The 24,715-nt window shown below is 45.3% G+C and overlaps 1 protein-coding gene across 1 annotated transcript; it reads right to left on the bottom strand.

Moving 5' to 3' along the window:
• Window positions 1–7,224: 7,224 nt before the first annotated feature.
• Window positions 7,225–24,418, bottom strand: nrsn1 (neurensin 1). The gene is made up of 3 exons (XM_078427110.1): window positions 24,122–24,418; window positions 12,698–12,907; window positions 7,225–7,925 (listed from the first exon to the last, which is right to left on the bottom strand). The coding sequence occupies exons 2-3, from the start codon at window positions 12,884–12,886 to the stop codon at window positions 7,521–7,523; spliced, it is 594 nt and encodes a 197-aa protein (XP_078283236.1). The 5' UTR covers window positions 12,887–12,907; window positions 24,122–24,418; the 3' UTR covers window positions 7,225–7,520.
• Between the last annotated feature and the right edge of the window lie 297 nt (window positions 24,419–24,715).

The raw sequence follows: 24,715 nt of genomic DNA, 5'->3' as shown, positions 1-24,715 counted from the left end.
GGAGGAATGGGGGGGGGGGGGGGGGAGGGGATGGCTTCACTTGCAAGGCTAATGAATGTCGCATTTAGAAAGGGGATTACAATGTCGAAATATTACCAAGCCCAGCAGGCATCTCTGAAAATCTGCCTCGATAACAAAGGCAGACAAGCCAACTTTTTACATTCACTCATGGGCTGTGGGCATTGCAGGCATTTTTTAACGCCTCCTATTGATTGCCTCAAATTGCCCCAGAGAGGAGGTAAGGAGGCGCCATCATGAGCTGTTGCTTAGTGACTGTGGTGGCACATTGATTCAAAACGAGTGGCTCACCTGGCTATTTCAGGTGGCACTGTGGTGATTTACAGCAGTAAAGTACAAGCCAGGCCATGCCAAGTGTGGCAGATTTCCATCTCCAAAGCTCCCGAGTGAAGCTGCAGATGTTTTAATGACAATCCATAAGCTTAATAGTTGTTAGTACTGAATACATGTATTTAACTGCAGATTTATGTAATTAGCTGAATAGCCCATGTGACTGCTGTACCTATCTTACCGACTATGCTGTAATCATTCCATGTCACTGTAGCAGGTACTTTAGATGCCATTACTAAATATATGGATGTAATTAGTGATCGCAGAGCAAACTACTATATAAAATGATTCTTAGATCCCTGCAGCCTTCTATCGTTCCTTCAGTAAGTCGTATCCCTTAGATCCCAGAACCGTTCTAGCAGTTTGGTCGAATAAGGATTGTTTGACAAAGAGGGACAGGGAGGCAAAATATGTAGAGAGTAATAATATGGCAGAGTCGCTCAGCTGACTTTAGTTCAGTGTTTAGAAGCTAATTTCAGGAAAGACAATTAAGACGTGGGAAAGACATGGGAAAGACAATTAAGCACAGAATCAGAGTCAGTACATTCAGAGGCTCTGTATCAATTGTGGGTTTTCATTCAAAGCCAGTGAATTTGCTTCTGTTAATACCTGCAGCTGGCTAGGTATGTGGGAGATGGGAGAACTTATTGTACGTTGCACGTTTTATGATTTGGAATACACTGTTCAGAAGTTCAATCGTTATAGGATCAGAATTAGGCCATTTGGCCCATCAGGTCTACTCTGCCATTCAATCATGGCTGATCTATCTCTCCCTCTTTCTCCTGCCTTCTCCCCGTACACTAATACTGATCAAGATCTGATACTCTGCGGTTTAAAAAGCTGTTGGAAGAAGATTCACTCGTAACTTCCGAAGAGGGGAGGGGAGTCAATCTACCCCACGACAGAAGGGGGAGGAGTTGTACAGTTTGATAGCCACAAGGAATAAGGATCTCCTGTGGCGTTCTGTGCTGCATCTTGGTGGGACCAGTCTGTTGCTGAAGGTGCTCCTCAGACTGACCAGTGTGTCATGGAGGGGGAGAGCTGTGTTGTCCAAGATGTGTAAATGGAACATCTCGCAGTTTGAGGAGCATCCTCCCCTCCAAGGCCACCGTCCATGAATCCAACTATATTCACCTGCCACAGGTCACATGGGGTGGTCTACTTCCCTACTCCATTGTCCTCGATTGTTATCCTGACCAATAATTTATCATTTGTTTCAAATGGTGAAACTTATTTATTGGCCAAAGGTGGTTAACAGAAAATACTGGAAATACACTGTGGGCTGTAAGGTGGCACTGCGGTAGAGTTGCCGCCTTACAGTGCCAGAGACCGGGGTTCGATCCTGACTGTGGGTGCTATCTGTACGGAGTTTGTACGTTCTCCCCGTGACCTGCGTGGTTTTTCTCCTGTTGCTCTGGTTTCCTCCCACACTCTAAAGACGTACAGGTTTGTAGCTTATTTTGCTTGGGTAAAAATTGTGAATTGTCCCTAGTGACGGTGTGCGGGAAACGCTGGGCTGAAGAGCCTGTTTCTGCTCTGTATCTCTACATGAAACAAAACTGAATAGAAGACAAGACTGACTAATCTCTGCAAGAATCTCTGAAGAATCTCTGAAGAAGGATCTTGACCCGAAACGTCACCCATTCCTTCTCTGCTGAGATGTTGCCTGACCTGCTGAGTTGCTCCAGCATTTTGTGAATAAATACCTTCGATTTGTACCAGCATCTGCAGTTATTTTCTTGCACAATCTCTGCAACAAACTCTTTCCTCAAAAGTGAAGACGGCACAATATATGTCTTAACAGAAGGAGGGACTGAGAGAGGGTGTGCCGAACGGAGAAAGATAAGCTAAAGGTGACGGTTAACCTCATGAGCAAAGACGTACAGGTATGTAGGTTAATTGGCTGGTTAAATGTTTAAAAAAAAAAAAAAATTTTTTTTAAAAATTGTCCCTAGTGGGTGTAGGATAGTGTTAATGTACGGGGATCACTGGGCGGCGCGGACTTGGTGGGCCGAAAAGGCCTGTTTCCGGCTGTATATATATGATATGATATGATATGATATGATATGATATGATATGATATGATATGATATGATATGATATGATATGATATGATATGATATGATATGATATGATATGATAAAGCAGCAGATTTTAAGATACCTAAACAAAAATCACTGAACCAAAGGAACAAATCAATAATGAAAGAAAGGGCTTACAAAAAAAAAAGCCGTGAAAGTGAGTGACCCAGGGAAATAATCAGATAAACAAGGATATCACAAAATGCTGGAGTAACTCAGCAGGTCAGGCAGCATCTAGGAGAGAGGGAATGGGTGACGTTTCGGGTCGAGACCCTTCTTCAGTCTGAAGAAGGGTCTCGACCCGAAACGTCACCCATTCCCTCTTTTCTAGATGCCCCAGACCTGCTGAGTTACTCCAGCATTTTGTGATACCTTCGATTTGGACCAGCATCTGCAGTTATTTTCCTAGTTAAAAAAGGATAATAGATGGAAGCCTGTTCGGGGAAGATGCAGGAGCAGAGCTGAAAGCAGAATATTGCAGAATATTCACACAGAGAGTGGTGAATCTGTGGAATTCTCTGCCACAGAAGGTAGTTGAGGCCAGTTCATTGGCTATATTTAAGAGGGAGTTAGATGTGGCCCTTGTGGCTAAAGGGATCAGGGGGTATGGAGAGAAGGCAGGTACAGGTTACTGAGCTGGATGATCAGCCATGATCATATTGAATGGCAGTGCAGGCTCGAAGGGCCGAATGGCCTACTCCTTCACCTATTTTCTATGTTTCTATGTTTCTAGAACTACAACAGGGTGAAACCTGTCTTGAGCAATTTGAAATCGGTTGCCCAGTTTAGATTCTGGTAAGCATTGCTTCAGGTTTAATTTAAAAACTACAGTTCTCAAACACCAACAGAATAAGCAGCTAATGCTGAAAATGTCCGCACCCCTTCAACTCTCTCCCGCACTTCGCAAATTAAATATTTGAAGGGAGGTTCTGTTTTCAATGTAAAATAGCTTTGTGAATTTATTCTTCCTTTGGCTCTGTGCAGCAGAGTCGATCCGAATTCAATTGCCAAGATTGGAACTGTTCCCATATCCAAATGTAATCATGACCGTTAAATGACACTGGCTTTTTAGTTTCACAAAAAAGCTGGAGTAACTCAGCGGGTCAGGCAGCATCTCTGGAGAGAAGGAATGGGTGACACTTCAGGTCGAGACCCTCCGAAGAATGGTCTTGACAAGAAACGTCACCCATTCCTTCTCTCCAGAGATGCTGCCTGTCCCGCTGAGTTACTCCAGCATTTTGTGGTCATCTTCAGCAGTTCCTTTCTTACAGAATCCATGAATCTGTATTCTGGTCCAGATTCCAAAGGGAGTACATAATGAATTCATTCACAGCTCATCCAAAAAGACATTTTTTTGAAATTGAGATACTTCACATCAACAATGAATCATGCATTGTCCATGCAGTCATTGCCATCCACGATGAACATGGCATTTTAAGTAACTACTAGACCAAGTGGACCCGTTGGGCCCAAATCTCTCCTGCATTGGTGCAGCACCCTCTCCTCCCCCCCTCCCCTCCTCCCTCCCAATGACTCCAGCATATTAACCTTCACTCCAGAGACCAAGGTACACACCTGATGAAAATGTAAAATGTAAAGATGCTCGACAGATTGCAATTTAACTTCCTATCCGTTATTAGATTCCTGCTACCTTCTCACTATTCCGCCAATGTGAATAACTTAATGGATTATTGGCCTGGGATGGATTATTGGCCTGTGTACTTAACAAGCCGAAAGCCTGCAAAATCCTGTAGTGTTTTCATTGTACCTTTATAATGTTGTAACTGCAGTCACTGCAGAAAAACTGTAGAGCTCATGATAGTTTGCTTGTCGCGAGGGAAAACTGTCCTTAAGCTTTTGCACATTTAGGGGATGTTCATGTATATAAATATATACACATATATATATATAAGGCACATTCATCGTTACATTTAATCTGTGTAAATAAAGCGTCCTTTATTGACACTCGTGTTTCCTAGAAACTAATATCCGTGACTAGCATCCTTTCATCTCGACACATTAACGCTGTCAATATTTCTTTGGCAAAGTGAGTCATAATGGGCTCTAATTATTATGTTTCATCTCGGCATGGAAAATTAAGTGACTCAGTGCCATTTTTGATTTGCCCAGTGAATGTCCATTATTTGCTGGACAAAGACAATAAAAGAGCCAGACGTGAAGGCTGTGGAGGCCAAGACAATGGATCTTTTTAAGGCAGAGATGGATCGACTCTTGATTGGCACAAGTGTCAGGGGTTATGGGGAGAAAGCACGGTGCATGGCGGCACGGTGGCGCAGCGGTAGAGTTGCTGCCTTACAGCGAATGCAGCGCCGGAGACTCAGGTTCGATCCTGACTACGGGTGCTGTACTGTACGGAGTTTGTACGTTCTCCCCGTGACCTGCGTGGGTTTTCTCCGAGATCTTCGGTTTCCTCCCACACTCCAAAGACGTACAGGTTTGTAGATTAATTGGCTGGGCAAATGTAAAAATTGTCCCTAGTGGGTGTAGGATAGTGTTAGTGTGCGGGGATCGCCGGGCGGCGCGGACCCGGTGGGCCGAAGGACCTGTTTCTGCGCTGTATCTCTAAATCTAAATCTAAATCTAAAAAAAAAGCAGGAGAATGGGGTTGAGAGGGAAGAGACTGATGAGCCATGATTGAATGGCAGAGTAGACTTGATGGGCCGAATGGCCTAATTCTGCTCCTAGAACTAATGAACCTATGAACCTTTGATTACCCAGAGAGAGCACAGCGATGGGACTAGTTTCAGATTGCTCTAGGTAAATGCTTACATGGTCATAAATGGCTTAAAATGTGTGTTTGACAGCATTGGGGCTTAACCTACTGGAATTTAGAAGGAAGAGGGAGGACCTCATTGAATCTTACCAAATATTGAAAGGCCTGGATGGAGCGTATATGGAGAGGATGTTTCCACTAGTGAGAGAGTCTAGGACCAGAGGCCACAGTTTCAGAATAAAAGGACGTACCTTTAGAAAGGAGATGAGGCGGAATTTCTTTAGCCAGTCTGTGGTGAATTTGTCAAACTCATTCCCACAGAAGGCTGTGAAGGCCAAGCCAATGGATATTTTTAAGGCAGAGATTGATAGATTCTTGATTGGTACGGGTGTCAGGGGTTATGGGGAGAAAGCAGGAGAATGGGGTTGAGAGGGAGAGATCGATCAGCCATGATTGAGAGGTGGAGTAGGCTTGATGGCCGAATGGCCTAATTCTGCTCCTATCACTTACGGAAATATAAGCGGCTCAATGTTCCAGATAAAGTGCACCTGCTGGTTTACTGTTTTTATTTGGAATTGCGATCACTGTACACACATAACGCCTGTGTGATCCCGATTATTAGAAAATATTCCATGGAAGAATTAACCTACAAACCTGTGTCTTTGGAGTGTGGGAGGAAACCGAAGATCTCGGAGAAAACCCACGCAGGTCAAGGGGAGAACCTGCAAACTCCGTACAGACAGCGCCCGCAGTCAGGATGGAACCCGGGTCTCTGGCGCTGTAAGGCAGCAACTCTACCGCTGCTCCACCTTGCCAGAGGCCCGGGTTCGATCCTGACTACGGGCGCTGTCTGTACGGAGTTTGCACGTTCTCCCCGTGACTTGTGTGGGTTTTCTTCCGTGATCTTCGGTGTGCACTTTTTTAACTTTTAGTAACATTATCAACATCAGGTATTTTGTGCAAACAAAACAGGGGACAGTCAGTCATTGGGAAATGCTGCTCCCTCTACTCCATGTTAGCAATGTAGGCTAGGCATGATTTATAAGCCTTTTCTCTTCTGTCTTAGTGTGATGTTCCAAGCCAGCTGCTAATCTTTTACCAACGTGAGACCAACCAACACTTTAGCAACCTTTAGTACTTGTGCTGTTCACCTGTGGTATCCAACAGGACAAAATAGTGAACTATAATTACATGTCACAGATTTAATTCTGCATTTCCAGTTAACGCTGGAAAGAAGTGCAACATTCACTGATCAGCCAAAACATTATGACCACCTGCCTAATATGCTGTTGGTCCTCCGTGTGCAGCCCCATATGCAGCGGGGTGCGATGCACTGTGTATTGTGACACATTCCTCCCGTGACCACCATTAACATTTTCTGTGACTTGTGCCACAGTCGACCTTCTGTCGGTTTGGACCAGACGGGATATCCTTCATTGCCCTCGCGCATCGATGAGCCTTGGGCGCCCAACACCGTGTCGCCGGTTTGTGGTTTCTCCCTCCTCGGACCACTGTCGGTAGGTACTCACCACTGCTGACCGGGAGCACCCCACAAGCCTTGCCTTTTCAGAGATGCTCTGACCCAGTCGTCTGGCCATAACAATTTGGCCCTTGTCAAAGTCGCTCAGGTCTTTACTCCTGCCCATTTCTCCTGCATCCAACACATCGACTTCAAGGACTGACTGTTCACTTGCTGCCTAATATATCCCACCCCTTGACAGGTGCCATTGTAACAAGATAATCAATGTTATTCACTTCGCCTGTCAGTGGTCATAATGTTTTGGCTGATCAGTGTATTGCGGCATTTTATCATAGAGTCATAGAGTCTTAAAGTGTGGAAACAGGCCCTTCGGCCCAACTTGCCCATGCTGGCAAACATGTCACAGCTACACTCGTCCCACCTGCCTGCGTTTGGCCCATATCACTCTATACCTGTCCTATCCATTTACCTGTCTAAATGTTTCTTAAATGTTTTTATTAACAAATAAAAATAAACTTATCATGAAAAAATAAAACCCTTGTGTGACAAAGAGAGAAGGTAAAATCACATTTTAGCTCAGTTATCACTCAACTACTTTAATTCATTTCAAATACACATAAAAGCCATTATACTTTGGAGACAAAATCATCTGCAAGTTACAGGTTTCAGGAGATTGTATCATAAGAATAAAACAAGTCAAAATCTCACATTTGAGATTCTAACATGGTTAACTTACTGAAGAAAGGCATGAATCTAAACTTTAGTAGATGGATACACGAACTGCCTCTAAACTGCTATAAAAATATGGTAAAACATTTAAAAAGACTTGGTCTGGTGTAGCTAATTTACACCTTATTCAACATCTAATATTTACACTTCAGGTCTCTGATGTAGGCTGAACATTGTGTACTTTGGACAAGGTGATGGGGATTTTACAGTCACCTGGTGCAGGTGCTTTGGTGATGGGCTTGGCCGAGGTCTGGGTTTCCGCTATTCGTTCCTTGAACCTCTGCTGCAGGTATTTCTCCTCTTTGGAGTAACTCGTGGCAAAGGAGGACACGAGGAGGCAGACGGCCATCGCTATGCCACCAATGCAGAAGAGGATGGCGCCTGCCAGCTTGCAAATATCCAGTGCCATGTTGAACTGAACGGCATGTCCGTCCACCACCAGAAAATCCTCCTCTTCCTCTCCGAATGCTTCAATCTTGGGTGGCACCAAATAGCCAGTCGCAATCACTAACACTCCGATGAGAAGCATGGCTGTCCCGGCAATCAGTCCGACCTGCGAAATCATACAAAGCAAATTACAGCGTTGATTTATAGACAATAGACAATCGGTGCAGGAGGAGGCCATTCGGCCCTTCGAGCCAGCGCCGCCATTCAATGTGATTATGGCTGATCATTCTCAATCAGTACCCCGTTCCTGCCTTCTCCCCATACCCCCTGACTCCGCTATCCTTAAGAGCTCTATCTAGCTCTCTCTTGAATGCATTCAGAGAATTGGCCTCCACTGCCTTCTGAGGCAGAGAATTCCACAGATTCACAACTCTCTGACTGAAAAAGTTTTTCCTCATCTCAGTTCTAAATGGCCTACCCCTTATTCTTAAACTGTGACCCCTTGTTCTGGACTCCCCCAACATTGGGAACATGTTTCCTGCCTCTAACGTGTCCAACCCCTTAATAATCTTATACGTTTCGATAAGATCTCCTCTCATCCTTCTAAATTCCAGTGTATACAAGCCAGTGTATACAGCATTGATTTATGATTCGTGATTTTTTTAAAAACCTCAATACATCAAGACGGTTAGCAGTGATAAACTCACACATACTGCCAATTCCACATTGCCAGCCCGGAATTACAGCCTGTTCATTGAAGTGCATAGTAATTAACATTTTAAATCTGGCTTAAAAGGCAAACTGACCTATTTTCTCCGAACAAGGCCTCGTCTGTATTCATGAGATTATGTTAATTTACATCTTTGTTGGCAGTGTACAAATGTAAATGAAATGTGTAATGCCTTAATCCACTGGTAACTTTAGACATAAATCACCTTCCCGACTGAAGAAAACAGCTGATTGAAATCATTTCGTGCTGCAAAACATTTACACAAATTCTAATACATGCAACATTACGAGGATGTTGCCAGGAGTCGAGATTTAATAGGAATCTGAGGGGTGACGTTCTCACACAAAGGGTGGTGGGTGTATGGAACGAGCTGCCAGAGGAGGTAGTTGAGGCTGGGACTATCCCAACGTTTAAGAAACAGCTAGGCAGGTACATGGATAGGACAGGTTTTGGAGGGATATGGGCCAAACGCGGGCAGGTGGGAATAGAGTAGCTGGGACATGTTGGCTGGTGTCGGCCCAACAGATGGGCCGAAGGGCCTGCTTCCACGCTGTATCACTCTGTGACTCTATAACATAGTATAGTAGAGCAGAGGAGCAGGCTCTTCAACTCACAATGTCTCCACCAAACATAATGCCATGATCAACTCCTGTCTGGCTGCACATATTCCATATATCCTCCTGCCTAGACACTCCTGCCTATTTAAAAGTCTCCTATATGCAACTATTGTATCTGTCTGCACCACCACCTCTGGCAGAGTGTTCCATGTACATTACACCCTCTGTGTAAAATACTTGCCCTGCACATGAGGAGGAACTTTTTCAGTCAGAGAGTGGTGAAGGTGTGGAATTCTCTGCCTCAGAAGGCAATGGAGGCCAGTTCGTTGGATGCTTTCAAGAGAGAGCTGGATAGAGCTCTTAAGGATGGCGGAGTGAGGGGGTATGGGGGGAAGGCAGGAACGGGGTACTGATTGAGAGTGATCAGCCATGATCGCATTGAATGGCGGTGCTGGCTCGAAGGGCTAAATGGCCTACTCCTGCACCTATTGTCTATTCTATTGTCTATCTCCTTTACATTTTACCCCTTTCACCTTAAAGATGTGCCCTCTATTATTTGATATATCTAGTCTCGCTAGTTTAGTTTATTGTCGCGTGCATCGAGCACAGTTAAAAGCCTTCGGTGCGTGCTAACCAGTCAGCGGAAAGACAGTGCATGATTACCATCGAGCCGTCTACAGTGCACAGATGCATGATGGAGGGAATAGCGTGAATAACGTTTAGTGCAAGACAAAGTCCGATCAAAGATAGTCCGAGGGTCTCTAATGAGGTAGATAATGGATCAGGACAGCTCTCTGGTTGTGGTAGGATGATGCAGTTGCCTGATAACACCTGGGTAGAAACTGTCCCTGAATCTGGAAGAATGCGTTTTCACACTTCTATACCTCTCGCCTGATGGGAGAGGGGAGAAGACAGAGGGGCCAGGGTGCGACTCTTCCTTGATTATGCTGCTGGCCTTGCCGAGCCTAGCCTTGCCCAGTCTATACTTGGAAAAAACTGTCTACCCTATCTCTGGCTTCTCATAGTTTTATAAACCTCCGTCAGGTCTCCCCTCAGCCTTTGGCATTTCAAGAAAAACAATCCAAGTCTGCAAATCACTCCCAGTAGCTAATGCCCCTTAAACCAGGCATCTTTCTCATAAACCTCCTTTGGACCCACTCCATTGCCTCCACATCCTTCTAGTGATGGGGTGACCAGAACTGCACGCAATATTCTAGATTCAGCCCAGCCAAAGTAATATAAAGTTGCGCCATGACCTCCTGACTCTTTTACTCAATGCCCTGACCAGTGAAGGCAAGCCTTCCTCACCACTCTATCGACTTCTGTTGCCATTTTCAGGGAGTTATGGACTTGGACTCCAAGATGCTTCTGTACATCAGTCTGTTAAAGGTGAAGCCGTTAATTGTATATTTTTTCTTTCTATCCAACCCTCCCAAAGTGCAACGTCTCACACTTGCTCGGATGAAACTTCGTCTGCCATTTCTTTTGCCCTTTTCAGTAGCTGATCGATATCCCGCTGTTTTCTTCGACAGTCTTTCTCACTGTCTGTGACCCCAGCAAGCTTGGTGTCAACTGCAAATTCAGCGTCCCATCAACGTTCATGTCCACGAAACAAGATCCAATGCGAATTGTGGCGCGATGAACAACGATTTCAGTCTTGAAGACATTGCAAAAGTTCCACCATACACTGGCAATTTAACGGGTGGTCTAAATGCCCGAGCTCTCGGTCCCCTCTCCCAGAAGTGTGAAGACGCACACCTCCAGATTCAGGGACGGTTTCTTCCCAGCTGTTATCAGGCAAATGAACCATCCTACCACAACCAGAGAGCAGTGCTGAACTGCTTTCTACCTCACTGGTGATCCTCGGACTATCCTTGATCGGACGTTGCTGGCTTTACCTTATCACTAAACGTTATTCTCTTATCATGTATCTATGCATTGTAAGTGGCTCGATCGTAAACATGTATGAGAAAATAACTGCAGATGCTGGTACAAATCAAAGGTATTTATTCACAAAATGCTGGAGTAACTCAGCAGGTCAGGCAGCATCTCAGGAGAGAAGGAATGAGTGACGTTTCGGGTCGAGGCCCTTCTTCAGACTGATGTCAGGGGGGCGGGACAAAGGAAGGATACAGGTGGAGACAGGAAGATAGAGGGAGATCTGGGAAGGTGGAGGGGAAGAGAGGGACGGAGGGACTATCTAAAGTTGGAGAAGTCAATGTTCATACCACTGGGCTGCAAGCTGCCCAGGCGAAATATGAGGTGCTGTTCCTCCAATTTCCGGTGGGCCTCACTATGGCACTGGAGGAGGCCCATGACAGAAAGGTCAGACTGGGAATGGGAGGGGGAGTTGAAGTGCTCAGCCACCGGGAGATCAGATTGGCGAACGTAAACGTGTATTGTCTTTCCGCTGACTGGATAGTACGCAACACAAGCTTTTCACTGTACCTCGTTATACGTGACAATAAACTAAACTGTAACTGCAATAAACTAAACTTAGCTGACCAGGATAATTTCATTGAGCAATTATAAATCTCCACTTTAGCATCAAGACACTGTCAGTTTTAATCAATACTTTGATTTTGTGCAGTTAGTTAGAGTTGCATACTGGGTATTGAAAGTAAGCATGCAGGTACAGCAGACAGTGAAGAAAGCAAATGGCCTGTTGGCCTTCATAGTGAGAGGATTTGAGTATAGGAGCAAGGACATCCAACTGCAGTTGTCCAGGGCCCTGGTGAGATCGCACCTGGAGTCTTGTGTCCTAATTTGAGGAGTGACATTCTAGCTATTGAGGGAATGCAGCATAGGTTCACCAGGTTAATTCCAGGGGTGGCGGGACTGACATATGATGAAATAATGGGTAGACTGGGCTCGTATTTACTGGAATTTAGCAGGATGGAGGGGATCTTGTAGAAACATATAAAATTCTAAAGGGATTGGACAGGCTAGATGCAGGAAAAATGTTCCTGATGTTGGGGGAGTCCAGAACCAGGGGTCACAGCTTAAGGATAAGGGGGAAGTCTTTTAGGACCGAGATAAGAAAACATTTAACGTGTCCAACCCCTTAATAATCGTATACGTTTCGATATGGTGGGACTGTCGTATGTTGAAAGACTGGATCGACTAGGCTTGTATACACTGGAATTTAGAAGGATGAGAGGAGATCTTATCGAAACATATAAAATGATTAAGGGATTGGACACGTTAGAGGCAGGAAACATGTTCCCAATGTTGGGGGAGTCCAGAACAAGGGGCCACAGTTTAAGAATAAGGGGTAGGCCATTTAGAACTGAGATGAGGAAAAACTTTTTCAGTCAGAGAGTTGTAAATCTGTGGAATTCTCTGCCTCAGAAGGCAGAAGAGGCCAATTCTCTGAATGCATTCAAGAGAGAGCTAGATAGAGCTCTTAAGGATAGTGGAGTCAGGGGGTATGGGGAGAAGGCAGGGTCGGGGTACTGATTGAGAATGATCAGCCATGATCACATTGAATGGCGGTGCTGGCTCGAAGGGCCGAATGGCCTCCTCCTGCACCTATTGTCTATTGTTTATTGAGCCGTCTCACAGTGCACAGATACGGGATAATGGGAATGACATACAGTGTCAGATAAAGTCCAGTAAAGTCCGGTTATCGAGAACAATTATCATGCGTACCTTCCAGAAGATGGAGGTCCATCTGTTTGGGGACCTCTTAATCTGAAAATTGTCCTCGTGCTCCCAGATGGATGCCGTGCAGTCTTCATAGAACTGGTGCAGATACGACCGGACTCCATACCGTTGCCGTAATGCATCCGCACCGTGGTTAGAGTTCGGAAACTGGCAGATCTCAGCACACAGACTCATCTTTTACAGCTGCATTTCAAACTGTAAATATAGAAACATAGAAACATAGAAAATAGTTGCAGGAGGAGGCAATTCAGCCCTTCGAGCCAGCACCACCATTCATGATGATTATGGCTGATCGTCCACAATCAATAACCCGTGCCTGCCTTCTCCCCATATCCCTTGATTCCACTAGCCCCCTAGAGCTCTATCTGACTCTCTCTTAAATCCATCCAGTGATTTGGCCTCCACTGCCCTCTGTGGCAGAGAATTCCACAAATTCACAACTCCCTGGGTGAAAAAGTTCATTCTCACCTCAGTTTTAAATGGCCTCCCCTTTATTCTAAGACCGTGGTCCCTGGTTCTGGACTCGTCCAACATTGGGAACATTTTTCCTGCATCTAGCTTGTCCAGTCCTTTTATAATTTTATATGTTTCTATAAGATCCCCTCTCATCCTTCTAAACTCCAGTGAATACTCCAGTGAACTCCATAAATCATTACAAAAATTAATTTTTGGCAGTAAGTATGCTACTTTCAATAGTCCATCCAATATAGTTACCTGATAAGGTTCAATAATTATATCAAAATGTATAAAAGCCATTCGTTGCTCTTGGGTATGAAAATGCATGTGTTTGTTCTTCCTCTGGTAACAATGCTTAGGTTTAGGTTTATTATTGTCACATGTACCAAAGTACAGTGGAGAGCTTTGTTTTGCACGCTATCCAAACAGATTAGGTATACCATGAAGTGTGGGAGGAAACCGAAGATCTCGGAGAAAACCCATGCGGTCACGGTAGAACGTACAAACTCCGTACAGACAGCAACCGTAATCGGGATCGAACCCGGATCTCTGGCGCTGCAAGTGCTGTAAGGCAGCAACTTTACCACTGCACCAGGGGGTATGGGGAGAAGGCAGGAACGGGGTACTGATTGTGAATGATCGGCCATGATCACATTGAATGGCAGTGCTGGCTCGAAGGGCCGAATGGCCTACTCCTGCACCTATTGTCTATTGTTAATTGCCATCGGTGGAAAATCAGTCAAGAAAAAACAATTTCTTGATTTGTACGGGTGTCAGGGGTTATGGGGAGAAGGCAGGAGAACGGGGTTGAGAGGGAAAGGTAGATCAGTCCTAATTGAATGGCGGAGTAGACTTGATGGGCCGAATGGCTTAATTCTGCTCCGATAATTTATGAACTTTATGTACATGCATAAATACAATCTAGTCAAACTCAAGTACAATAGATAGAGATAATGGGAAGATACAGAGTGCAGAATATTGTTCTCAGTAATGCATCAGTTCCACAGACAAAGTCCAATGCCAACTATGGGATGGAGGTGAATCGGACAGTACCCAAGCTTATGGAAGGACCATTCAGAAGCCTGATAACAGAAGGGAACAAGCTGGTCCTGGGGCTGGTGATGTGTGCTTTCAAGCTTCTATCTCCTGCTGGATAGGAGCAGGGAGAAGAAGGAATGACCAGTATGGGACAGGTCTCTGATTATGTTGTCTACTTGGCCAAGGCAGTGTGAAGTGCAGATGGAGTCAATGGTGGTAAGTCTGGTCTGAATGAAGATCCATAAGTAGAATAAAATGTTTTCATTCAGCACTTAGAGTATTTAGATTCACTGTAATTTGACATCAATAATATTATGGATTTTCCAAGAATTAATTATTTTAACTCTGACTCTGAACTGCTAATGTGTATCCGAAGAATATTGACCACGTTGCCCAACCTAGCAACAATAGGCCAGACAATCTGTTACTGCTTGTGGAAAGAGATTGTATATCATAAGATTATTTACATAGATTTTCCTGTTATTACTTCATGGCAATAAAGAGGAAGAAAAACATATGGCAATATATTAAAAATAATCACGGGCTAACTCAGAATATGTAATGTAGAAACCAAGAATCAAATGATGCTGCCTGACCCGCTGAGTTACTCCAACACTTTGTGTCTATGTTGCAGGAAGGAACTGCAGATGCTGGTTTAAACTGAAGATAGACCATAAAATGCTGGAGTAACTCAGCGGGACAGACAGCATCTCTGGAGAGAAGGAAATGGGTGACGTTTCGGGACGAGACCCTTCTTCAGTCTCGACGCGAAACGTCACCCATTCCTTCTCTCCAGAGACGCTGTCTGTCCTGCTGAGTTACTCCAGCATTTTGTGTCTAACTTTGTGTCTTTCTTCAGGAATATGTAGCTGGTTTTAATTTTGTACAATGCCAGTTAAAGGATATTATGAAAGCAAATATGAAAACAAAATATGAAAGCAAAGGATATTATGAATGTTCTAGCTTGATTGTAATGACTATATATATATATATATATATATTTATTTATTATTATTTTTTTTTTTTTAATGTTAATTACTTTTAAAAAAAAAATTTTTTTGAAAAGCATATGTACAGATAGAAATAAAAGACAAATTTGTTACAAAGTTCTTACATAGCTTCAATTTAAAAAATTTTAAAGAGAGAAAATAAAAGATAAAGAAGAAAGAAAAAAACAAAAAAACTATAAACTATTGGGAAGAGAGAATAATAATTTTAAAAAAAAGGTATAACTGTAAAAATGAAAGGGGGTAGATCCGGGAGACAATAACCACAATTGTACATCCAACCCTAAACTCAAGTTTCAACTTTTAATTTTAAATTTAAATTTTAGTCCTGTGTCAAACCCATTTACTTTTTTAAAAATTCAATAAATGGAGACCATATTTTAAAAAATAAATCAGGTTTGTCAATTAAGGCAAATCTTATTTTTTCCAAATGCAGGGTCTCTGTCATTTCCGTAGTCCACATTTTAATTGTGGGGGTTATTGTTTTTTTCCAAAATTTAAGTAATAATTTTTTCGCAGTTATTAAACTGTAATCAAGAAAATGTACCTGACTTGTTGTAAAGTTTGTAGTATGTTCTGATAATCCTAATATAATTAATTTTGGATCCATATCCAATTGCTTGTCGATAACTTTAGAAACTATTTTAAAAATATCCAACCAGAAATTTTGCATTTTTATGCAAGTTACGAAAATATGAGTAATATGACTATATTTTTAAACTGAACATATATTTATGTGACATTGCCTCTTGCCTCTGGTGGATGAATGGTATGTGAGTTTGATTGTACATGAGCCAAATGGCAAATCCAAAAATAGTCTGTGTTTGGCAAGATGCTTAGCTGCAACCAATTTGGACATTTTGGACCTGACCTGTCCATTTAATTTAGTTTAGTTTAGTTTCGAGATACAGCGCGGAAACAGGCCCTTCGGCCCACCGGGTCTGCGCCGACCAGCAATCCCCGCACATTAACAATATCGTACACACACTAGGGACAAATTTTACAATTACCAAGCCAATTAACCTACAAACCTGTACGTCTTTGGAGTGTGGGAGGAAATCGAAGATCTCGGAGAAAACCCACGCAGGTCACGGGGAGAACGTACAAACTCCATACAGACAGCACCCGTAGGTGGGATCGAACCCGGGTCTCCGGTCCTGCATTCGCTGTAAGGCAGCAACTCTACCGCTGCGCCACCGTGACCGCCCTAATCTCGTCTCGACCTGAAACGTCACCCATTCCTTCTCTCCAGAGATGCTGCCTGATCCGTTGAGGAACTCCAGCATTTGAGGTCTATCTTTGGTGGTGACAGAATCTGCAGTTCCTTCCTGCACACTGTCCATGTTGTTAATATAAATTAAAATAAATAGTTCTCACAAAGAGGTATGCCCTAAATCCTTCTCCTTCACATTACTGCCACTTGTTAATAGACAATAGACAATAGACTGCCTTCTGAGGCAGAGAGTTCCACAGATTTACCACTCTCTGACGGAAAAAGTTTTTCCTCATCTCTGTTCTAAATGGCCTACCCCTTATTCTTAAACTGTGGACCCTGGTTCTAGACTCCCCCAACATTGGGAACATGTTTCCTGCCTCTAACGTGTCCAACCCCTTAATAATCATATATGTTTCGATAAGATCCCCTCTCATCCTTCTAAATTCCAGTGTATACAAGCCTAGTCGCTCCAGTCTTTCAACATACGACAGTCCCGCCATTCCGGGAATTAACCTAGTAAACCTATGCTGCACGCCCTCAATAGCAAGAATATCCTTCCTCAAATTTGGAGACCAAAACTGCACACAGTACTCCAGGTGCGGTCTCACTAGTGCCCTGTACAACTGGAGAAGGACCTCTTTGCTCCTATACTCAACTCTTCTTGTTATGAAGGCCAACATTCCATTGGCTTTCTTCACTGCCTGCTGTACCTGCCTTCCTTTCAGTGACTGATGCACTAGGACACCCAGATCTCGTTGTACGTCCCCTTTTCCTAACTTGACACCATTCAGATAATAATCTTCCCTCCTATTATTACCACCAAAGTGGATAACTTCACACTTATTCACATTAAACTGCATCTGCCATGCATCCGCCTACTCACACAACCCGTCCAAGTCACCCTGCAACCTCATAGCATCTTCCTCACAGTTCACACTACCACCCAGCTTTGTATCATCTACAAATTTGCTAATGGCACTTTTAATCCCTTCATCCAAGCTGCCATCCCAAATTATGAGCGGATATTTAGTAACGAAGGCATTTGGCACATTAGCCTTCATTCACTTGTAGAATGCACTGGTGAGGGTGCATTTGGAGTATTATGTTCAGTTTTGGTCACCCTCCGACAGGAATAATATCAATAAGTTGGAAAGAGTGTGGAGGAGATTTACAAAGATGTTGCCAGGATTCAGGTACCTGAGCTATAGGGAGAGATTGGGCAAACCATTACTTTAACCCCTGGAGTGCAGGAGGCGAAGGGGTGATCTTGTGGAGGTGCATAAAATCACGAGGGAAATTGATAGGGTGAATGCACAGCGTCTTTCACCCAGGGTAAGTGGTATCAAGAACCAGAGAACATAGGTTTAAGTTGAGAGGGGAAAGATTTAAAAGGAGCAATAGAGGGGCAACTCAGAGGGCGGTGGGGTTACGGAATGAGCTGCCAGCGGAAGTCGTTGAAGCAGGTACAATAGCAATATTTAAAAGACACTTGTCAACCTTTACAGAGATAATAAAGGTTTAGAGGGATAAGGGCCAAATATGGGCTAGCATATATGGGGCATCTTGGTCAGCATGGACAAGTTGGACTGAAGGTCCTGGTTCGATGCTGTGTGACTATGACTCTATGTACACACTCTGAAATCTCCACAGCATCTATGAAGACTACCATTGTCCTTGCAATCCGCACCTGCAAAACAATATGTTCACTTTTTCTAACAGTTCAAATCATAGAAGCATGGAAACATAGAAAATAGGTGCAGGAGGAAGCCATTCGGCCCTTTGAGCCAGCACCGCCATTCATTGTGATCATGGCTGATCATCCACAATCAGTAACCCGTGCCTGCCTTCTCCCCATATCCCTTGATTCCACTAGCCCCTAGAGCTCTATCTAACTCGCTCTTAAATCCATCCAGTGATTTGGCCTCCACTGCCTCTGTGGCAGAGAATTCCACAAATTCACAACTCTCTGGGTGAAAAGGTTCCTTCTCACCTCAATTTTAAATGGCCTCCCCTTTATTCTAAGACTGTGGTCCCCTGGTTCTGGACTCGCCCAACATTGGGAACATTTTTCCTGCATCTAGCTTGTCCAGTCCTTTTATAATTTTATATGTCTCTATAAGATCCCCTCTCATCCTTCTAAACTCCAGTGAATACAAGCCTAGTCTTTTCAATCTTTCATTTTAAGTCATTTAAAATTAATGGATTGTGCTGGTACCTTTTGGTTATATTACTGGTTGCTTGGGGGGCATCCGAGTTGAATCCAAACTATGTACGTGTAGAACGAACATCCACTCACAGCATGGCGGTAATGACAATGACAGCAGCTCTTCCTCCTCACCACCAGTGCTATTCTTTTGACTAATGGGAAATAGATTGGAGTCTGACTATTTCAAAAAAAAAGTCTCTGCAAACTAGCTTATTTTCTTGAATCTCCTTTCTAAACCTTCATATGAAGAAAGACTGGATAGACTAGGCTTATACTCGCTGGAATTTAGAAGACTGAGGGGGGATCTTATAGAAACATATAAAATTCTTAAGGGGTTGGAGAGGCTAGATGCGGGAAGATTGTTCCCGATGTTGGGGAAGTCCAGAACCAGGGGTTACAGCTTAAGGATAAGGGGGAAGTCTTTTAGGACCGAGATGAGAAAACATTTCTTCACACAGAGAGTGGTGAGTCTGTGGAATTCTCTGCCACAGAAGGTAGTTGAGGCCAGTTCATTGGCTATATTTAAGAGGGAGTTAGATGTGGCCCTTGTGGCTAAAGGGATCAGGGGGTATGGAGAGAAGGCAGGTACAGGTTGCTGAGCTGGATGATCAGCCATGATCATATTGAATGGCGGTGCAGGCTCGAAGGGCCGAATGGCCTAATCCTGCATCTATTTTCTATGTTTCTATGTTTCTATGTTTCTAAACTTTCTAGTCCGACATTTGACTTTCCTTCAAGGCCAAATCTTTAAGGTTGGCCTCCTTGAATCTAATTCAAGCATGAAACTCCACCGTCAAGACCATCTTTTCCCACCTCTGTGGTAAACCGCTCCTCCATTATTTCTTGATTTCACGGGGATAATTCCTTATTTATGCCTCCAAACTTAATCGCTCAATATTCCTTGCAATTCACATTTATTCCATTATCCGTGAGATGCAACATACCGTTGCTTCCCATCGCCTATGTCCCAACCAACCATTCTCCCTTCTTCACCGAAAACACGTCAAATTCAAAACCCCTGGCTTCCATTTTGAAAAGGGGTGCTTGGCTTTTGACTTTCACCCCTAATCCTTCAAGAGTTTTGCACCCACTCATCCCTATCACCTTTTTTCATCACAGGAAGTTAGAGGGATAAGGGCCAAGTATGGGCTAGCATAAATGGGGCATCTTGGTCAGCGTGGACAAGTCGGACTGAGGTCCTGGTTCGATGCCTTGTGACTATGACTCTATGTACACACTCTGAAATCTCCACAGCATCTATGAAGGCTACCATTATCCTTGCAATCCTCACCTGCAAAACAATATGTTCACTTTTTCTGACAGTTCAATTCATAGAAGCATGGAAACATAGAAAATAGGTGCAGGAGGAGGCCATTCGGCCCTTCAAGCCACCACCACCATCCAAAACAAAGGAACTTATAATTGACTTTAGAAAAACCAGTGGAGATTACGACCCACTCTACATCAATGGGGTCTGTGTGGAAAGGGTACCAGCTTTCAGGTTCCTGGGTACGCACATCGCAGAGGATCTTACCTGGTCTACCAACACCATCACCACAGTAAAGAAGGCACAGCAGACACTCCACTTCCTGAGGATCCTCAGGAAAACCAACCTGCAGGAGAAGCTCATGTTGTCCTTCTATCGTTGCTCCATCGAGAGTGTGCTGGCATACTGTATAACCACATGGTATGCCAGCTGCTCAGAAAAGGACAGGAAGGCCCTTCAGAGGGTCATCACGACGGCCCAGAAGATCATCGGCTGCTCACTGCCCTCCCTGGAGCACCTGTTCAGCCTACGCTGCCTCAGTAGAGCAGGCAAAATAATAAAAGATCCATCCCACCCCGGCCACCGTCTGTTTGTTCATCTGCCCTCTGGTCGACGTTTCAGGTCGATCAAATCCCGAACAAACAGACTTAAGAACAGTTTTTACCCCAGGGCCATACGAGAACTGAACACTACCTTTGCACTAGGCAACACCGTTAAAAAATCTTGTTATTAATATAATTGTATTTAATTGTATTTATGTATTTATTTGTTTTTGCATTTATTGCATATATGTTTGTACGCACCGTCAGGATTGGCTATTTTTTTTAATTTCGTTGTACTCGTTGCAATGACAATAAATGAATATTATTATTATTATTATTATTGTGATCATGGCTGATCACCCACAATCAGTAACCCGTGCCTGCCTTCTCCCCATATCTCTTGATTCCACTCGAGATTCCACTCAAGTGAGATATAGCAAGCCTTACATTGGAGATAATTCCTATAAGACACCACTGTTCTTATGCTCATATGGTAGCATGCCCATAGACATTTGAGCAATATTTCTCCACCATGCCCACTTCCAAGATATGGCACATCGTAGATCAAAGTACCGCCTAGGGTTGCTTGGTTATTGATTAATCATTAATTTTTGCTTATTTCTTTAAATTACAAGTTAAATATAAATATTTGACTAACTAGGGTCTCAGACTTTCATCAATTGTAGTCGTTAGCCCTTTCCGGCATCCTATTTGATCACCGAATTTAAACCTTGGGATGTGTAGGAAGGAACTTGCGATGCTGGTTTACACCGAAGACAGACACAAAATACTGGAGTAACTCAGCGGGACAGGCAGCATCTCTGGAGAGAAGGAATGGGCGACGTTTTGGGTCAAGACTCTTCTTCAGACTGAGAGTCAAGGGAGAGGGAGACACGAGCGATATGGAAGTGGTAAGGTGTGAAAACGAGATGAATCTTGGGTTATTCTCTGAGCAAGCACGCCAGCCTGTGTTAAAGTGAGTTCTTTTCACTCATGAAACCCATGAGTGAAAGGCAGAACGTGATTAGCTCCTGAAACTGGGCGTATCTTTCCACCACAGCTGCATCTGCCTTATGTTTCTTAAGGTCATAAGGAATAGGAGCAGAATTGGGCCATTCGGCCCATCATGTCTACTCCGCCATTCAATCATGGCAGATCTATCTCTCCCTCCTAACCCCATTCTCCTGCCTTCTCCCCATAACCTCTGACACCCGTACTAATCAAGAAACTATCTATCTCTGCCTTATGAATATCCACTGACTTGGCCTCCACAGCCTTCTGTGGCCAAGAATTCCACAGATTCACCACCCTCTGACCAAAGCAATTTCTCCTCATCTCCTTCCTGAAAGAACATCCTTTAATTCTGAGGCTATGACCTCTGGTCCTAGACTCTCCCACTGGTGGAAACATCCTCTCCACATCCAATCTATCCAAGCCTCTCACTGTCCCGTACGTTTCAATCTGGTTCACCCCCCTCCCGTTCTTCCAATACAGCCGACAAACGCTCACCAGAGGTTAACCTACTCATTAAAAAATCAGCGAGGCGTGAGATTGTGCCATGGAGGGAGTACAGAGAAGGTTCACCAGATTGATTCCTGGGATGGCAGGACTTTCATATGAAGAAAGACTGGATAGACTCGGCTTGTACTCGCTGGAATTTAGAAGATTGAGGGGGGGATCTTATAGAAACTTACAAAATTCTTAAGGGGTTGGATAGGCTAGATGCAGGAAGATTGTTCCCGATGTTGGGGAAGTCCAGAACAAGGGCTCACAGTTTAAGGATAAGGGGGAAGTCTTTTAGGACCGAGATGAGAAAGTTTTTCTTCACACAGAGAGTGGTGAATGTGGAATTCTCTGCCACAGAAGGTAGTTGAGGCCAGTTCATTGGCTATATTTAAGAGGGAGTTAGATGTGGCCCTTGTGGCTAAAGGGATCAGGGGGTATGGAGAGAAGGCAGGTACAGGATACTGAGCTGGATGATCAGCCATGGTCATATTGAATGGCGGTGCAGGCTCGAAGGGCCGAATGGCCTACTCCTACACCTATTTTCTATGTTTCTATGTTTCTATGACCTCTAGTTCTGGACTCTCCCACTGGTGGAAACATCCTCTCCACATCCAATCTATCCAAGCCCCTCTGTTCTGTACGTTTCAATGTGGTTCACCCCCCTCCCGTTCTTCCAATACAGCCGACAAACGCTCATCAGAGGTTAACCTACTCATTAAAAGATCAGCGAGGCATGAAAACGGCGTGAGATTATCTCCCGCTCGTTGTCCCAGTTGCTCTCCGTGGTGCTGAACGCTCGCCTCGACACCACAACCCCAGTGGCTGGTGGAGGCCATGGTCACTCCACCTGCAAACATGCCATTCAAACAAACCCCGGCCCCAGCAGTCTGCAGACTCCAGGCTCAATAACAAAACCCTTCAACTTTCAGCATGTTCCCGGTTGATTTTTAAATATATATATTAAAAAAATCCTTGTGGAGCAAAAGGATCTAACTGCAAACTGTATGTAAGACAAAGTCAGAAGGGGCCTCAACCTTCTCTTTCCTCCTTCTCCCTCTCCCTTTCCTCCTTCTCCCTCCCCCCTCCCTCTCCCCCTCCCCTCTTCTGCCTCGCCTCAACCTTCCCTCCTTCTCCCTCACCTCAACCTTCCCTTCCATCTCCCTCTCCCCTCCCTCTCCCTCTCCCTCTCCCTCTCCCTCTCCCTCAACCTCTCCCTCTCCCTCTCCCTCTCCCTCTCCCCTCCCTCTCCCTCTCCCTCTCCCTCTCCCTCTCCCTCTCCCTCTCCCTCTCCCTCTCCCCTCCCTCCCTCTCCTCTCCCTCTCCCTCTCCCTCTCCCTCCCTCTCCCCCTCCCCTCTTCCTCTCCCTCTCCCCTCCCTCTCCCTCTCCCCCTCCCCTCTTCCTCTCCCTCTCCCCCTCCCTCTCCTTCTCCCCCTCTCCCCCTCCCTCCTGCCCTCTCCCCTCCCTCTCCCTTCCTTCTCCCTCTTGCCCTCTCCCTCTCCCTCTCCCTCTCCCTTTCCCTCTCCCTCTCCCCTCCCTCTGCCCCTCTCCTAAACATAGACATCTTGTTACCAAAACAGAGGCGCTATGTTTTGTTGTTTTAATTAAATCATGTTTTTCTACTTGAAGCCAGGAGGCTTCGGAAAGCAACTAGGGCCCCCTGCCCCGGGCTGGGGCTGTCTGTCTATGTGCGGGGTACATTGGGCACCCAGTCCCGGGTCTGCAGCTCCGGCTGGGGGGCAGACTGATGCTAACCGGTTCGGCGAGCCTGGGAGAGGGAGCAGTCAGTCTCTTACCCCGGCACATTCGGCCCGTCCCCTGCACCCTAGCCCCTCTCTACACCCCCCCTCCCTCTCCCTCTCTTCCCTCTCCCTCTCCCTCTCCCCCTCCCCTTCCCTCTCCCTCTCCCTCTCCCTCTCCCCCTCCCTTCCCTCTCCCTCTCCCTCTCCCTCTCCCTCTCCTCTCCCTCTCCCTCTCCCTCTCCCTCTCCCCCTCCCCTTCCCTCTCCCTCCCCCCTCTCCCTCTCCCTCTCCCTCTCTCCCTCTCCCCCTCTCTCCCTCTCTCCCTCTCTCCCTCTCTCCCTCCCTCTCCCCCTCTCCCTCTCCCCACTTCATTTTAACTTTGCAACCCATCCATTCCTCCCTCCCTCCCTCCCTCCAGCCCTGCGCCTTGCCTGCAGATGGTGCTGGATGTGGCTAGTCGGCTGCCCGTGGTCCTGTTGCTAGTGGGCGGCCGGAGCCCGGGGTCTCAGCGCTACTGTGCCATGCTTGCGAGTGGCTCCGTCTCTCCTTCTCCGTCTCCGTCTCCGGCTCTGCTGGGCGCTTGTGCCGGCTCTGCAAGGCAAGGCGGTCAGGTGGATGCGGTGGGCGGCGAGGCGGGGAGGCAGCATCAAGGACGGCAGGAGGCAGGCAGCTGGCAAATGCAAACTCTTGCAAACGACAGACCCATCCCTTGACCTTGCTCCCTCCCCCCCCCAATAGCTGGCAAACCCCCCCGAGCAGCATCTACAAGGGCACACTTGTCTTCCAAGGCAGGCACAACATGCTGGAGTAACTCAGCGGGTCAGGCAGCATCTCTGGAGAGAAGGAACGGGTGAAGTTTCGGGTCGAGACCCTTCTTCATCTGTACATATCTGCGGTGTGAATTATCCCTGTGAAATCAAGAAATAATGGAGGTGTAGTTTACCACAGAGGTGGGAAAAGATGGTCTTGACGGTGGAGTTTCATGCTTGAATTAGATTCAAGGAGGCCAACCTTAAAGGTTTGGC

The sequence above is a fragment of the Rhinoraja longicauda genome, chromosome 2 (genome assembly GCF_053455715.1).
Source record: "Rhinoraja longicauda isolate Sanriku21f chromosome 2, sRhiLon1.1, whole genome shotgun sequence".
NCBI lineage: Eukaryota > Metazoa > Chordata > Chondrichthyes > Rajiformes > Arhynchobatidae > Rhinoraja > Rhinoraja longicauda.
This window is presented reverse-complemented; position numbering and strand designations above follow the sequence as displayed.